Source organism: Nelumbo nucifera, chromosome 6, assembly GCF_055504915.1.
Source record: "Nelumbo nucifera cultivar China Antique chromosome 6, China Antique-T2T, whole genome shotgun sequence".
Taxonomy (NCBI): Eukaryota; Viridiplantae; Streptophyta; class Magnoliopsida; order Proteales; family Nelumbonaceae; genus Nelumbo; species Nelumbo nucifera.
This window is the reverse complement of record NC_142654.1, coordinates 15406019-15423758: the sequence shown is the minus strand read 5'-3', so window position 1 is coordinate 15423758 and position 17740 is coordinate 15406019. Positions and strand designations below refer to the sequence as shown.

General features: G+C 40.0%; 1 protein-coding gene across 3 annotated transcripts in view; it reads right to left on the bottom strand.

The window, feature by feature from the left end:
- The window catches only part of LOC104589941 (protein TRANSPARENT TESTA 9-like), a 55980-nt gene that overhangs the window by 7942 nt on the left and 30298 nt on the right, over nucleotides 1-17740 (bottom strand). For all 3 annotated transcript variants that reach the window (XM_010248424.3, XM_088889908.1, XM_088889909.1), the window contains 4 exons: nucleotides 12572-12712; nucleotides 1976-2081; nucleotides 1732-1806; nucleotides 1466-1515 (listed from right to left, as the gene is read on the bottom strand). In XM_010248424.3, coding sequence (XP_010246726.1) covers nucleotides 1466-1515; nucleotides 1732-1806; nucleotides 1976-2081; nucleotides 12572-12712 — 372 coding nt within the window. The remainder of the gene's footprint in view (nucleotides 1-1465; nucleotides 1516-1731; nucleotides 1807-1975; nucleotides 2082-12571; nucleotides 12713-17740) is intronic.

Here is a 17740-nt window from a genome sequence, read left to right as displayed (position 1 = left end):
ATTCTCAAGCAATGACCACACCTTAGAATTCGGTAAAGTTATTCTAGGTTTAGTACCATTCAATGTTATAAAAGCACAAGACATAAAAAAAGGGCAAGGGGCAATTTGCGCCCAAGGCGCACATCTTTTCGAAGCAAGGTGCAACAATACAAAAAATGCCAAAAAATTCAAAAATGCAAAAAAAAATATTAAACATAATATTAATAAAAAATATAAAATTAAAACTTAAAATAAATGTTTTAAAAAACCTATTATCTAAAATCAAAATACATAAACATAACATGTAAAGTGTATTCAAATGAAAAATTCAAAATAAAATTAAACATAAAAACCTTTTCAAGCATGTGAAATCCACAATCTCAATTTTTTCCTCAATTGCATTACTTCAAATAGCTAATATGATGGAAAGCATTAGCATTCCTAATTCTACAAGTCGTGTTTGTACCAAGCCCAAAGAAGTCCATGTTAGGGTCTTAAATTCTTAATCCCTACACACAAAAAAAATGATTTTATAATTTTAATTGCCTTTTAGGAAGATATTTAATTAGGATGAATGAATGAACAACATTAGCAAATATGGGGTTCTTGGAGCTTTGGTGAGTGAAGCGAGCGAACCCCCTATTTGCTAATGTTGTTCATTCATTCAACCTAATAAAGTATCTTCTTAAAAGGCAATTAAAATTATAAAATCATTTTTTTGTGTGTAGGGATTAAGAATTTAAGACCCTAACATGGACTTCTTGGGCTTACCTCGAGGGGCTTGGCCGGGGGTCCAAGGGCAGAGTCCCCAATGCAACTGCTAGGTTCAAAAACGAACAAAAAGCACAAAAACTAAAAAAAGAGCACGCTTGGGCTGAAGCGCAAGGCACACCAAGTGCATGCCTAGGCGCACCAAGTGCGTACCTTTTGAAAGTGTTGCGCCTAGGGCCTAGGTGAGGCACATACCTTAAAATGTGCCTCGCCTGAGTGCCTACGCACACCTTTTAAATCACTGGCACCATTAGGTGCCACATAGGCAAAAAGAAAACAAAAAAAGACACTGGCTCTATTGCAAAAAGCATCAAAATGACGCTTTCTTCAAAAGTGGCTCTCACAAAACCAGACACTAAGTGTTACTTGAAATAGACAGAAAACATCCAACCAAAAAAAAAAAAAAAAAAGTTAGGAGCAAAGCAAAACGCCTACATGGTGCTGACCTAGTGGAAACACCCTGGAGAAATGACATTGATACCAAACACATACTAGTGGATGCTGCTAGACCACTTACAACCTTTTCAACTTTGTTTTGTCTCTCTTTTCTCTTATCTGTTCTTCTCAATTGCACAACAACAACAACAATAAAATTTCTGGGTGAATAAAATCCAGGAAATAATTTAAATTGCTTCCATAAATAGAATATAGAGAAGGAACATATATGGCACTGCTGCAAACCAGGCATTCATCATACAAAAACAACGATGCAAACCTTGACTACATTGACCATCCTTTCCCAAGCAAGAGAAGATGTCATATCCTCTGCAATGTGTAAATGTACAAAATTTAGTATTGCAGTAAGACTAAAGTTATGGTGGGGCAACAACTAACTTCCATTTGGCATCTCAGAAGAGATTTTTTTTTGAGAGAAAGTAAAGTATAATTTCATTGAAAAAACCAAAACAAGTATAACAAGCTGCTATACAAAAAATAATAACAATGCAAAGCACAAAATATTAAGATAGAAGATGTACTTACCATCAGGCGTGTGGTTCTGAGAAGAAAGCCCAAGAGTAAAAAAGGGATCCTTTAATTCTGATGATTCTGTGAGAGCTACAATATGATACCAAGAGTAAATCTATTGAAATGCCACAAACTTCATATGACATGATTTTCTGTATTCAAACCTTAGCAATGTGTGAAAATAATAAAAAGTTGCCACTCTTTTCTTTTTCTTTTATCAGTAGCAAAATAAGAGAAAGAATGTTGAATGACTGAATACCTTTTCTACAGTTTTCCCATTCATTCTTCAAAGTAACCGGTATAAAATCAAACCAGAAATTGTTTATCTCTTTATGAAGTCTTTCACAGGACCTCTCATATGAAACCTGTAAATAGAAAGAATGAATTATAGAATTCTAAAAATATTTATATGGTATAGATGTATTTTAAAGGCAGAATGTGCTGATGGGCATATAGAAGTGGTATATCCTTTACAAGCACACAAGGCTCCACAAAAGATGAAAAAAAAAACAACTCATATTAAATGTAGATTTTAATGTTAAGCTCCTGCCTCGGGAAATACTGCAATATATAGGATATTTCTACCTAAATGCAGTATTGGAGTGCAGTACAGTTTATACAAAAGTCTATGACCTATAATAGCATCATTTATATCCCATATAAGTGGAGAAGAATATGTGAGATTTTTTACTTAAAGGAGTACAATTGTAATTTTTCATCAGTTATGAATTCTATTATACACACAGATCTGGCCAAATGAGAGTATTTTTTCTGTCATTCAGCAGTTTCATTTTTCTCAAAGCGTGACTGCTCTCTTTACTCAGTTCTCTTCTCCGCTTCTAATACCTGTAACTGAACCTTTACATGATATTAGAGCAAGTTTCAATACAAATAGTGATTCCCTATTTGTATTTGTTGAAGTAATGTGATTCCCTTTGTTTGTTTGAATACAAATAGAGATTAAGAAGATTATGGTGAATAGACTGTTTGTGGGACCAAGAGTAAGATGACCATACAGCTTGTGAGCCACATTAATGCCGGTTGATCCAATGTTTGGTGTGGATTGTGATTCCTATTGAAGAAACCTCTTGGTTGGTGCTGTGTTAATATACTCATATGGAGAAATATGGAGTGCCCTGTGACTCCTAAATACTCTGTTTTAGGCATTCTTCCCAAATACCCTGTTTCTGCAGTCCTAAATAACCTACATTAGTGAAATACAGAGTATCCATAAAAATGAAAAACTCTACTTTTCTAGATTACAGAATATAAGCATGAACCATATAAAACTGAACAATAACCAACTACACCACAATAATAAGCACGATATGAAATAGAAGATAGGAAAAACCACAGATTTTCATAGAAAACCCTCCAATGAAGAGGGAAAAACTACGAGGAAATGGTGGATTTTCTAGGTTAGAGAATTAAGCATGAACCGTGTAAAACAAAACAATAGCCAACCACACCACAATAATATGAAAAATATCAAATAGAAGATAGGCAAACCACAACATAGAGGTTTATGTGGAAAACCCTCCAATGAAGAGAGAAAAACCAGGAGGCAATACAGAGAGAAAATCCACTATATCAAATAGTAACAGTACAGAATGTTCTCAAGGTTTTATGCCAAAAATCTTTGGGTTACCACTGCAATGCACCAAATTACTTGCAACTTCCTCACTGAAAGAACAGCTTCTACACACCAATGGAGAAAACCAATCCAATGAACTAGAGTCTAATAGTTCTTTCTGAGGAGCAGGATACCACCCATGAAAGCACCCAAGTCTCTTTGTACACTTCCTTCCTGAGAACAAGAGAAAAACCTACTTTTTCTTCCTCAAGAGTAAAAACCCCAAGCCAAACTTAGTGTCACTCTCTTTTAACTAGGGTCAAAGAGAGAAACTACTCTCTTGCCCCTTTCTATACTTTAACACAAGTGAGCAATCCTCATGGGGTTGACCCCTGGTATACCTCAATAATCTCACCCCCCCCCCCCCATGAGGGAATACAAAGCCAACTAGAGTGCTCACCTAGCATCCATCCTGCACAATGTTCTATAGAATCCATGCTTCTCCTTGGGATCCACATTCATTATCATTACAAATTGATTCCAGTTAGAGTGGTTCTTTTCAACTTACATCAATTGTTCCAAGACATCACATAGACAATGGTAGCATCATCAATATGCTTAGTTCAGGAATGATATGCAGCATTCATGCTCAAGTTTATAAAACTTTTGACTGTCATAGTATACCACATACTTCTCTTGTGACAAACCCAGTTCTTTAAGAAACCTTTTCATCCATAATATTTCTTTTCCAGCATAAATTGCCTCCCCTTGCAAAAGTGAACAAGTACCCCAAAGTAGATATCCTTGACTCAAGGTCTCTTGCTAAATCCGAATCTGTATAGCCTTCCAGAACAGGTTATTTTGAGCCTCCAAAACATAGCCATAACTTAAAAGTACCTCTTAAGTATCTAAAAATCTACTTGATGGATGTTAAGTGTTCCTTGCCTAGGTTGGCAAGATACATGCCCGCAATATCGGGTCTTGTGCAACCATTGCATACATCAAAATCCGCATTGTTGAGGAGTAAGGAACACCTCAACTTCTTTTTTTCCTTACTAGACAGACAAGACATGGAACTCAACTTGAAATGACAGATTTAATATCCTTCATATTGAACTTTGTATGTAACCATTCAATATATTTCTCTTAATAACCAAAGTTTCCTGGATTTCCTGTTATAAACAATGTTCATGCCCAAAATCTGTCAGGCTGGGCAAAGTCCTTAGTGCCAAAGGACTTAAATAATTCCTTCTTCAACCTGCTAATCATGTCAATATCTCTTCCAACAATTAGCATACTATCAACATAGAGCAACAATATAATGATGTTACCCTTGGAGCAATTCCTTACATACACATAATAGTCTAGATCTAATCCTTTATACCCACAGTGTTTTAAAAGCGAAAGGCGCAAGGGCCATTTTGTGCCTGAGGCGCAAGGCGCAAGGTGAGACGCACAATTAAAAAAAAGCTAAAAAAAGTCAAAAAATTATAAAACATAATATTAATAAAAATATAAACTTGAATTTTAAAATAAATGTTTTAAAAAACCTATTATCTAAAATTAAAATGCATAAACATAATATGTAAAGCATATTCAAATGAGAATTTAAAAATGAAATCAAACATATAAAACATTTTCAAGCATATAAACCCCACAATCTCTTTTTTCTCAATTAAATCAAGTAGCTAATGTGACATATTACATTCCTAATTCTACGAGCCGTCTTTGTGCCACGCCCCTCGAGGCAAGCCCAAACAAGTCCATGTTAGGGTCTTAAATTCTGACTTTTCACACAAAAAATAATGATTTTATAGTTTTAATTGCTTTTAAGAAGATATTTTATTAGGATGAATGAATGGACAGCATTACCAAATAGGGGGTTCTCGTAGCTTCGGTGCTTGCCTCGAGGGGCATGTCACGGAGGTCCGGGGGTGGAGCCCCCGACCCAGCCACTAGACTCAAAAAAGGAAAAAGCGTTAAATTTTCAAAAGGCGCACACCTGGGCTAAGGCGCAAGGTGCACCAAGCGTGTGCCTTTAGAATGGGCTACATCTAGGACCTAGGTGAGGCGCCTACCCTAAAATGCGCCTCGCCTGTGCACCTAGGTGTGCCTGAGGCGCACCTTTTAAATCACTATATACCCATGACCCATCTTTATGATTCGAACTTCTTAGAGCATTGCTTTGGTGCCTACCTTAACCTATAAAGGCTTTTATGCAACTTGAAAGTAGTAGAAGTTCAGGACTGTTATCAGTCTTGAACCCTAATGGATTTTAGGATCGAAAATAAGAAGAAAGGTAAGAGGAAAGAAGAGGAAGAGGGAGGAGAAGCAGTAGAACACAAGAGTTGAAAGGAGGAGCAGAAGCTTAATGTTCTGCCGCCGCCACTTTAATTAATATTTATAGGTTATGCTCATTACAAGGAAAGGACAGATCTGCCCTTAGTCTTTACATAACAAATAGAGCAAAAAATAAGACTGAAATAAATAACAACTGAAACAACTAAATGACCAATAGCTAACCCTAGGCAGACTAGAACATCTTCTACCCTACGAACACAGTGGGACCGTAGCTGTGGGGCCCACATCAGTGTTCTCTACACTCCCCCTCAAGTTGGGAATAAATGTTTATCATTCCCAACTTGGATAGATCTACCTCTAGCTTCTTCCGTGGTACAGCTTTGGTGAGGATATCTACCAGCTGCATGTTGGAGGTGATGTATGGGAGACACACTTCTTGTGATGAGACCCTCTCTTGTACAAAGTGTCAATCAACTTGAATATGTTTAGTCCTGTCATGCTGCACTGGGTTGTGTGCTATATTAATAGCCGCTTGATTATCACAATACAGCATCAGGGGCTTCTCATACTCAATACCCAACTCCTCAAGTAGTGATCTCAGCCAAAGAATTTCAGCCACTCCATTAGCCATTGACCTGTACTCAGCTTCAGCACTGAATCAGGAGACAACACTCTGTTTCTTACTCCTCCAAGAGACCAGGTTACCTCCCACAAGAGCACAATATCCAGCAGTAGACCTTCTGTCATCAACACTCCCAGCCCAATCGGCATCCGTATAGACTTCCACCTTCATGTGGTCATTGTTCTTAAACAATATACCTCTACCCGGGCATCTCTTCAAGTATGCTAGTATTCTTTCTACTGCTAGAAGGTGTGTGGTTCTAGGAGAATGCATGTACTGACTGACAACACTAACGGCATAACTGATATCTGGCCGGGTGAGGCATAGATATAGGAGCTTTCCCACTAACCGCTGGAACATAACTTTGTCTTCAAGCAGCTCCCCACTCTCTGCACTAATCTTGTGGTTCTGTTCAATGGGTGTATCTGCAGGTTTGACACCCAGCTTGCCAGTTTCAGCCAAGAGATCTAAAACATATTTCCTCTGAGAGACAAAGATCCCCTATTTAGATCTAGCAACCTCAATACCCAAAAAATACCATAGTGTACCCAGATCTTTCACCTCAAACTCTTGATGAAGGAGCTATTTGAGGGACTCAATCTCATGGTTGTCATTTCCTGTCACCACAATATCATCGACATATACTGCAAGTAGTGTCAGTGACGACTCCACCCTCTTGATGAATAGTGTATGATCTGACTGGGCCTATACATAACCGAACTTCCCAAGGGCTAGTCTGAATCTGTCGAACCAAGCTCTAGGTGACTGCTTCAAACCATATAATGCCTTATTGAGCTGGCAGACCTTCTTACCTGCCTCTGTATCATAGAATCCAAGAGGCAACTGCATGTAAACCTCTTCCTGCAAGTCCCCATTCAGGAAGGCATTCTTAACATCCATTTGGTACAAAGGCCAAGTGTAGCTTGCTGCAAGAGATAATAGAACCCGAATGGTGGTCATCTTGGCTACCGGGGCAAATGTCTCCAAGTAATCTATACCATAAGTCTGAGTGAACCCTTTTGCAACTAGCCGAGCTTTGTACCTCTCAATGGAACCATCCGCATTGTGCTTCACAGTAAATACCCACCTGCATCCAACTGGTTTCTTTCCTTTGGGCAAGTCAACTAGCTCCCAGGTATTATTTTTCAACAGGGCATCCATTTCAACTTGCATTGCACCTCTCCACTCCGGGACTGATAGGGCTTCTTGCATTGTTCTCGGAATAGGGACATCAACAACGGAGGTGAGATAGGACCTGTAGGAGGGAGATAGGCGATCATAGGACAAACTGGGAGATGCAGTGGGCTGTAGATGTGGTGCAATGTCGTTTTCCTTTACGGAGGGCAATGGAAAGGTCAAGGTCATCTGCAGAGGGTGAGGTAGCAACAATGGAAGGAGTCTCTATGGGCCCTGGGACTGTAATATCTGGACTTGGAGCCGCAGAAGAGGTTGGAGCTGGCCGGGACTGCTGATGACCGGGATCAACCTGCCTGCATCGCCTGTGATAGACTCTCAACTCCCGATCCCTCTGACCACCCTTGCTACTGCAGCCCTCATCACCAACTGGAATAGGTAAGGGAACAGCCCCAAAAGTATTAACCTTGTCCTCACTGCACTCCCCCTGAAGAAAAGAACCCAAATCTCCACGCTCACTACTCTCCCCCTGAGGAGAGACCCGAGAATAGTAGGGTGTCTCCTCAAAGAAAGTGACATCCATGGATACAAACTTCTTCCCTAAGACAGGATCATAACAACAATAACCCTTTTGAGTTTGTGCATAACCAAGAAAGATGCATTTGGAGACCTTGGGTTCAAACTTGGAGTGATGGGGACCGAGAAGCTGAACAAAACAGGTACAACCAAATGTCTTGAGGGGAATAGTGAACAACTCCTCATTGAGGTATAGAAGGGAAAAATGAGGTTTCATATCAAGAACCCGGGAAGGAATCCGATTAATAAAATATACCACCATAAGGATAGCATCACCCCATAAGCGAATAGGGACATTGGAGGTAAATATAATACTTCTAGCCACCTCCAAGATGTGCCTATTCTTCCTTTGTGCAACCCCATTCTGCTGAGGTGTATGAGGGCAAGTGCTCTGGTGGATAACCCCATGATTAAGGAGGTACGATGCCAATGGCTTAGCAAAGTATTCCTTTGCATTATCAGATCTAAGCACTTTGATCTTGGCATCAAACTGGGTTAGGATCATTTGGTGGAAGTTTTGGGTCAGGGCAGGCACCTCATCTCGTGAACGCATAAGATAAACCCAAGAAAACCGGGTGTGGTCATCAACAAATAACAAAAAATACCTGTACCCACCCATAGAAGGAATGTGATATGGCCCCCAAACATCAGTATGCACAATATCAAAAGAACTATTACTCCTTTTATTACTCAATGAATAAGAGTTTCTACAATGTTTAGCAAGCTCACAACTTTCACACTTCAACTGAGATGACTCAACAGACTCAAACAAAGTAGGAAACATACTCTTCAAGGACCGAAAGATAAATGACCCAATTGGTTATGCCAAAGCATAACCGGACTCACAACCTGAGAAACAAGTAACTTCTTATCCACTGACTCTTCCCGACGAGAACTCTCCCCGAGCAGATAGATCCCATTCGTCTCACGGCCAGTCCCAATCACCTTCTTCGTCTCCAGGTCCTAAAAAACACATCGGTCAGGAAAGAAAGTTACTGAGCAGTTCAAATGTTTGGTAATACTACTAACGGAAAGGAGGTTAGTATCCAGTTTAGGAACATGCAAGACAGAGGACAAGGATATAGTATCCGACAGTTTGATGTCACCCTTGCCAGAAATAGGGACAAGAGAGCCATCAGCTATAGATACTTTATCCCTACCAGAAGATAAGTAATAAGTAGTAAACAAAGAGGGCAAGCTAGTCATATGGTCGGATGCACCTGAATCTATTACCCAACAAGGTTCAGTAGTACCTGGAGCAGAGGCATGGTAGGTTGAGGCTCGAGTACCTGAGTGTGCAAAGGCCGATGTGGCCGGGGCTGACGGTGACTGCGGTAACTGAGCTGAACTACCAACTTCCTTCTCCAATTGTATTAGAGCAGCCCGAACTACAGCTAAGGTCTCTAATGGTGTGCCTCTTGTGCCAGATGAGGATGCTGAATCAGTAGTCATAGCCACATGAGCATTACCCTTTTTATTTCTCAACTTTGTCGGGACCAAATGTGGATGCAGCTTCCAACATGTTTCTTTTGTGTGTTTAGGTTTCTTGCAATGCTCACACACCACATCCCTTTTATCTTCCTTCTTTCTGTCCCTCTCTGAATCACCCTCTGTTTTGGGTTTGACAGCTACCAAGGCAGGTGTAAGCGGCTGAGATTGCATCATGACTTTCCTCCTGGTCTCTTCACTGTGCACTAAGGAGTATGCCTGAGAGAGGGTCACACTATCTCTGGTCAAAATCTGCTGCCTCACAATATCATATTCTGAATTCAGTCCTGCCAGGAACTCAAACACTCTGTTTGTCTCGATGTGCTTTCTATGTATCTGAGCATCTTTGGGACTCTCCCACTCAAGAGTCTCTAAGTGATCAATCTCATGCCACAGGGACTTCAAGGTAGAGAAGTAGACTGACACCGGTTTCTCTCCTTGTTTAAGGGAATTCACCTCACATTTCAATTCATATGCTCTGGCAACATTAAGGGGTTGGGAGTAAGTCTCTTTCATCACATTCCATATCTCCTTGGCTGTCTTTGCCCATAAGTAATTTCGGCTGATATGGGGCTGCATAGAATTACAGAGCCATGTCATAACCAAGTAGTTTTCTTGGACCCACTTGGTATACATAGGGTCTCCCTTGGAAGGTTCTGCCACATCTCCCAAGAGATACCCTACTTTGCCCCTTCCCCCAATAGCCATCATGGCTGATTGGGCCCATTCCAAATAGTTTGATCCATCAAACTTTACGGTTGTAATCTGAAAACCTGTCTCAGAACCACCACCATAACTGTTGTTCCCAAAACTGCCTTCTGCCGGATTCTTAAACTTCATTTCGGTCAAGAACCAGAAGTCTCAAAATTAGGGTTACTACAGTCAAAACCAGCACTAGGACTACCAACCACAATCACAAAATCAGTATAGAACCAATCTGTACTCACAGTAGATGTGCATGAAACATGTATAAAACTGATCTGAAATCAATAGCCACGCACAACAGCAACAGTCCGAACTGTTTTCACCCCTTTAGAAGTGTTCGAAACCCCAAAAGAAAACTGAAAAACAGTTTGAAGAACAATCTGATATGCTAAAGCCAATTTGAGGTTTTAATCAGTCCTAAAAGCCGTACACTCCAGACAGTACCGTACGGATAAGGTTTGTATTAGGGTTAATATGAAACCCTAAAACTGATCAACGTTGAGGAGGGATAAGATCACAAGGTTCAGTCCAATACTAGGGTTTGCCGCAGGGATAAGACAAAACCCTAGAGAATAGAGAGATAAAACCCTAGAGTGGTTCGGCCACCCTTGCTGGATAGGTCCAACCTATCTTCTCTGATATTACTTCTCTCAGAAAATAAAAGACTTACAATAGGATGCAGTTCGCTGCCTACCAAGGTTACCCGAACCCTAGCCTTCTCTGATTCTTCCTGATCACCAACTCGCTGCAACTGTGCCACTTCTTCAAATAGCCGCCAATCCTCTGGAGATCTCCAAGAACCAGTCAACGAACTCTGCTTTCTCAGCTTCCAGCCTTAGATGGTTCTCATGTGGTCGGCTGGACTAGACTCACATGAAAAACCCTAGCTCTAATACCAAATAGAAGTTCAGGACTGTTATCAGTCTTGAACCCTAATGGATTTTAGGATCGAAAATAAGAAGAAAGGTAAGAGGAAAGAAGAGGAAGAGGGAGGAGAAGCAGTAGAACACAAGAGTTGAAAGGAGGAGCAGAAGCTTAATGTTCTGCCGCCGCCACTTTAATTAATATTTATAGGTTATGCTCATTACAAGGAAAGGACAGATCTGCCCTTAGTCTTTACATAACAAATAGAGCAAATAATAAGACTGAAATAAATAACAACTGAAACAACTAAATGACCAATAGCTAACCCTAGGCAGACTAGAACATCTTCTACCCTACGAACACAGTGGGACCATAGCTGTGGGGCCCACATCAGTGTTCTCTACAAAAGTCAAGTGCTCTTTTCCTTTTATTTGAAAACCTTATGGCTGCTCTATGTATATCTCTTCAATGAGTTCAGCACGAAGGAAAACAGTCTTGACATCTAACTACTCAATCTCTAGGTCTAAGCAAGCTACTAGATCTAGAACCACTTGAACGAAGGACACCTTCACAGCTGATGAGAAGATTTTGTCAAAATCAATTCCTTTCTTCTGACTAAAGCCTTTCACTACCAAACAAGCCTTGTACTTCACTTGCTTATCACCATCTCTTTTGATCTCGAATACCCATTTGTTCTCCAATGCCTCTCTACCATTAGAAAGTTCCACTAACTTATAAATGTTGTTCTTATGCAAGGAATTTATTTCTTCTTGCATAGCCTTAACCCTTTTGCCTTTGTCTTGGTGAGATCGAAAGCTTTCTGGCTCCCCCTCATTAATGACTAGAACATACTCTGAGGTGAAATACCTTCTTGACAACTGATGTACTCTTGTAAACCTTCTAAGTTGAGGCTGTTCAGCATCTTCTTGAGGGGGTTGTTCCCCCTGTTCAACATCATCATGACCTTTCCTGCAATGTGCTACTATACACTTAAAGGAGTAGCAAGGGTTTTTTTTTTGTATTTATAGCACTCAAAAACAAAGAAAAAGAGACAGTAGCAATGATTTTTTTTGCCTTCATATATCACTTCCAAAGTTTTTGTTTTAGAACTAAAAGTCTCAAGCATGTAAGATCCAGGTCATCAAGAATTGGATCTTCTAAAATGAAAATATTTGAAACTATCTAACTATAAGCTCGTGGACTCCAGAAAGGCAGTGGTCAAACCTTCGAAGGTATGAGGAAATGGTGATGATTCCATGTTAGTTGCAGGGAGAGAGAGAGAATCCAGGTCCGGCCTATTTGGGAGCCCGTACCTTTCATATATTACTTTATTTCATTAATAACTATTCTAGAATTTTCTAATGTTAAGTTGGTTTAAGTTGCCAGTGGTCAATCACTGGTCAAATGGCCTGATTTTTATACTAATTTGGACAGGGATGACTTGGTTCAAGTTCAAGTTGGGTCAACCGGGATTATGGTGTTTTATAAGTCCACAGTCTTACACTAACGAAAGGAACGTAAATAAGTATAACTAGGAGAAAAAAATAAATTGGATAAATACAAGGAAAATAGCATATCATGTAAGTCCTTACATTAAAAAGATCAAGTTCATGATCAGTAAGATTCTTTTCTTGACAACTTAATAACTTCTGCAGAATCCACCCAGCATTCCATTGTGCTATCACTGAGCATGGTGGTTGGCTTGTTATAATCTTCAATAATCCATGTAGGATCTAAAAAATGCAACAGAGAAGTTATTATACATGAAAATTGATGAATAACATGGATATCTTACTTAATAAGTTTCCAAAGAAAAGAAAAGATAGTGAAGAACATTGCAGAACCTCCTGATATTCTATTAAGAGGCAATATCATGAACTTTATGTAAATGAGGAATGAAGATATTTTATGAAGAAAATTATATTCAGGAACTTTATGTAATATCAGCTTCACAGGGGGAGTTGTAATTTTGGGTAATTTTAATATTATATGGAGACTTCATTAGAGAGACAGATTGGCATGTTGAATTATTAGACCAAACAACCTACTCTATCCTTGTTCTCTCTTCTCTTCTAGCTTCTCTTTTCCCTTCTTTCTCATTATTCACAACAAGAAGGGTTACTTGATTAACCAACAGTTTTGAGAAAAAAACAGAAAGAAGCATGGTTTCGATTACAATTATTCTAACATTTGGTTAATAGGCAACCATTGATGGACTTGAGACTTCTGTTTGCCACTAGAAAGGACAGTAGATTAGTAATCTAACTCAGGATATTCACTTTATTTGAAAGCACATATTATTTAATAGGACTATAGTCAAACTACTCAATGATTAAAATTTAATTTTTATGAGTTGCACTTTAATAAAAAGTGCATTTACTAAGAAAAAACATAATTTAGTACCATGGGCTCAGTTTGGGAAGAGTGCAAATACAAGGTTTAGAAATACTGTTTACAAGGTTTCGCACTGAACATATTTGTATTTGCACTCTTCCCAAACTGAGCCAGGAGTTAATTCAACTAAATTATGGGGAGTGAGTAGTTTAAGAGAAAGCCATATTGATATCTGTCTATCTATCTATAAGAGAGAGAGAGAGAGAGAGTCAGACCAAACATTTTACAAAGCTAGCAGGGATGAATTGGACATATGTCAAGTTAATAGCTTCTTGACAGTAAATCTGATTGAAGGTTACAACAAGAGAAGAGGAGAGAAGAGGAGAGAAGAGAAGAGAAGGAAGAAGTGTTGAGGCAATGGAATAGTACTGGCGGCGCCAATTTCATTATAATATATAGGGCGAAAAAATAAGGGAAATGGCCCTTGTGCCCCTACTAAGTGATAGTACAATAATAGATTAAAATAAAAAAGGCTTTAATCAGCCAAACAGACCCTAACAAACATAAAATCAATTATTTTAACACTTTCAACACTCCCCCTCAAGTTGGAGCATAGATGTCAATCATGGCCAACTTGTCACACAAATCATTATGCCACACATGATGAAGGCCTTTGGTGAAGATGTCAGCAAGTTGTTCTTCTGAGCTGACATATGGGGTGCACATCTCTCCACTTACAAGTTTCTCTCTAATAAAATGCTTGTCCACTTCAATGTGTTTCGTTCTATCATGGAGGACTGGATTAGCTGTAATATTGATAGCAGCCTTATTGTCGCAATAGAGTGACATAGGGTTGCTAACTGTAAAACCCAGTTCTCCTAACAGATTTCTTATCCACATGATTTCAGCAACTCCATGAGACATGGCTCTGTATTCTGCTTCAGCACTAGACCTAGCCACCACACTTTGCTTCTTACTTCTCCATGTGACTAGGTTTCCCCCTACAAAGGCACAATATCCACTGGTAAACTTTCGGTCATCAACTACCCTTGCCCAATCAGCATCAGTATATACCTCCACCTTTAAATGTCCATGTTTCTGGAACAGCAAACCAGCTCTAGGAAACTTCTTGAGGTATCTGAGGATCCTCTCTGCAGCTTCAAGGTGAGTTGTCTTAGGATTGTGCATGAACTAACTAAGGACACCCACTGCATAAGCAATATCAGGCCTGGTCATAGACAAATACAAGAGTCTCCCTACAAGTCTCTGAAACTTCTTCACATCTTTCAAGAACACTCCCAAATGATGGTTAGGTTCAATTGGTGAGTCAATTGGTCTCACCCCCAGTTTTCCTGTATCTTCTAGTAGATCTAGTACATATTTCCTTTGGGAAATAAAGATGCCTTGTGAGAGCGGGCAACTTCAATTCCAAGGAGATAGTCAGGGAGAGTTCTTAGCTACTGGGGCAAAAGTCTCTGCATAGTCCACTCCATATACTTGTGTAAAACCTTTTGCCACCACTCTGGCCTTGTACCTTTCAACAGTTCCATCAGCCTTGTGTTTCATTGTGAACACCCACTTGCACCCCATTGGTTCCTTCCCTTCAGAAAGATCCACCAACTCCCAAGTGCCATTTTTGTGTAATGCATCAATCTCTTCCTTCATTGCATATATCCATTCAGGTAGTTGAGTCTGAGCCTGTTTCTCCTCAACCCTACTCTCCCCCTGAGGAGAAACCGAGAACAAAGGTTGATTCTCAAAGGACACATCTATTGCGACATAGTACTTACGAGAGACGTGATCATAGAAAGGGTACCCCTTTTGAGATAGAGGGTAACCAAGGAAGACACAAGGAATAGCACGAGGATCAAGTTTACCCCGAGTAGGTGACAAGTTGTGAACAAAGCAACGACACCCAAAAACACGCATTGGAATGGGGAACAACGGAGTTGTAGTAAACAAAAGCTGATGTGGGGCCTTATACTCTAGTAACCGAGAGGGCATACGGTTGATGATGTACATAGCACACAGAACAGCATCCATCCAAAAGCGCTTTGGAACATTCATATGGATTAACAAGCCATGAGCTACTTCAAGAAGATGACGGTTTTTTCTTTCAGCAACACCGTTTTGTTGAGATGTCCTAGCACGAGCTTCGTTGAAGTGATCCACTCGAAGCAAAGAATTTTGTGAGATCACTATGGAAGTATTCCTTTGCATTGTCCGACTGGAAAATATGGATTTTAGTTTGGAACTAAGTGAACACCATGCGCTGAAAGTCTTTCGCAATTTTAGGCACTTCCTCTCTAGATCGCATAGGGTAAACCCAGGTGTATCTAGAGTAATCATCGATCAAGATAATGAAATACTTATATCCAACCTCAGTAGGTAGAGTAACAGGGCCCCAAACATCAGAATAAACAATATGAAACGGAAATTCAGATCTTTTATTTCTCAAAGGAAAAAGAGCTTCTACAATGTTTACCCAATTGACATGTCTGACATTGCAACTGACTCACTGACAAAGACTAAAACAACTTTGGAAACATAACTTTTAACGACTCAAAAGAAAGATGACCAAGACGACTATGCCATAAATAGGCTTGACTCTCACTGGACGAACTCAAAGACTCTATAGCCACAAGACTAGCTTTATTCTCCAACATGTAGAGGCCATCCACCATGCTTCCTCTACCAATCGTCTTCCCCGAGGCCAAATTCTGAAACACACATGAAGACGGATAGAAAAGTAACTGAACAGTTCAAGGAGTGAGTAATACTACTAATGGAAAGTAGATTTATAGGTAACTTAGGAACATGTAGTACGTTAGAAAGGGTAAGGCCGAGTGGGAGAGATATGGTTCCTTGGCCGGCTATGGTGGAGAAAGAGCCATCAGCTAGTCTCACCTTATCTCTCCCAGAGAGAAGATTGTATGCCTGAAATAAATTTGACTTACCGGTCATGTGATTTGAGGCTCCAAAGTCAATTACCCAAGGGGAATCAGAGGTACAAGATGACACATGGAAGGCAGTGGTCGTGTTACCTGAAGCAGATGCAAAAGAGGTAGGAGTAGGACCAGTATCCATCTGGAAAAGAGTCCTACCATATAACTCCAAATGGTCATGGAAGGAGTTGATGATCTCTTCCTTAGGGTCAGAACTGGGATGCCTTTCCTGAGTTACCATGAGACCAGTCTCTTGAGATGCCATATTAGCTGAGTTATACCTTTTCTGAATCTGCTGACTTGGTTTCTTTCCCTGATCAGTTGTTGACTTCTTACCCAAATCCTGTGCCCATTTAGGTTTTCCATGGAGATCCCAGCAAGTAGTGAGTGCACCCAAGCTTACTCTTATCATCTGTTCTCTTCTGAGAGTCACCCTTCTTAGAACCACCTCCAACATTAGTAGCTGAACTTCCCCGAACAGCTAGAGCAACTGGCTCCCCCTCTATAGAATTCATCACATTTCTTTTACTTTCTTCTAACTGAACCAACGCATAAACCTCCTGAACTGATGGCATGTCTTTACTTCCCAAGATCTGCACCCTGATGGACTCATATGAAGGATTCAGCCCCAAGAGGAAGGCAAATACCTGTTGCTGAGATACAAGTGATTTGTATGCCTTTGCATCCTCATCACACTTCCAGTTAACATTCTAATAGTGATCAAGTTCTTTCCATATCGATGTCAGATCCGAATAGTACACTGAGAGACTCCTTTCTCCCTGCTTACAAGTGGACGATTCAGCTTGCAGTTGGTATATCTTGGCATAGTGTCTCTACTCTGAATAGGTGGACTTTGCTTGTTCCCATATTTCACAAGTAGTTTCAGCCCACATAAAAGTTTTTCTCACCTGTGGCAGCATGGAAACCAAGAGCCAAGACATTACCATACCATTTTCTTGGTTCCATCTATCATATTCAGCACTTCCGCACTTCAGTTCCTTCACTTTCCCATTGATGTATCCTATTTTTCCCCTAGCAGTGATGTAGAGTTTTATTCCCCTAGACCATTCAAGGTAATTCAGACCATCAAAGGGAATGACAGTCATGGGGAAACTCATACCCATTCCCCCACTTACCCCATTTTGATTTCCAGAAATCCCTGAAGTAGCAGAATTCTTAGAAGACATGGTCAACACAGAATTTTTTTATCAAAAAACTTCAACTTAGGATCCCTCCTTATATCAGAACAAAAAACTCCACACACAACAAGTGATTAGTCCACCCACACTGCAGTTTTTGGACTTAATTTGAGCACAAGACCAGCACCGATTTCCAAAATAAACAAGATGACAGATCTGATTTTCAGACCTGTATGGAGTAGCAGTCCCAGCCTACTAGTTTTCTCAGCAGGTCTACAAGCAATAATCACAAGGGGAGATCCTTACACACAAGGCATCAAACCAACAAGTAGAGAAAACAGGT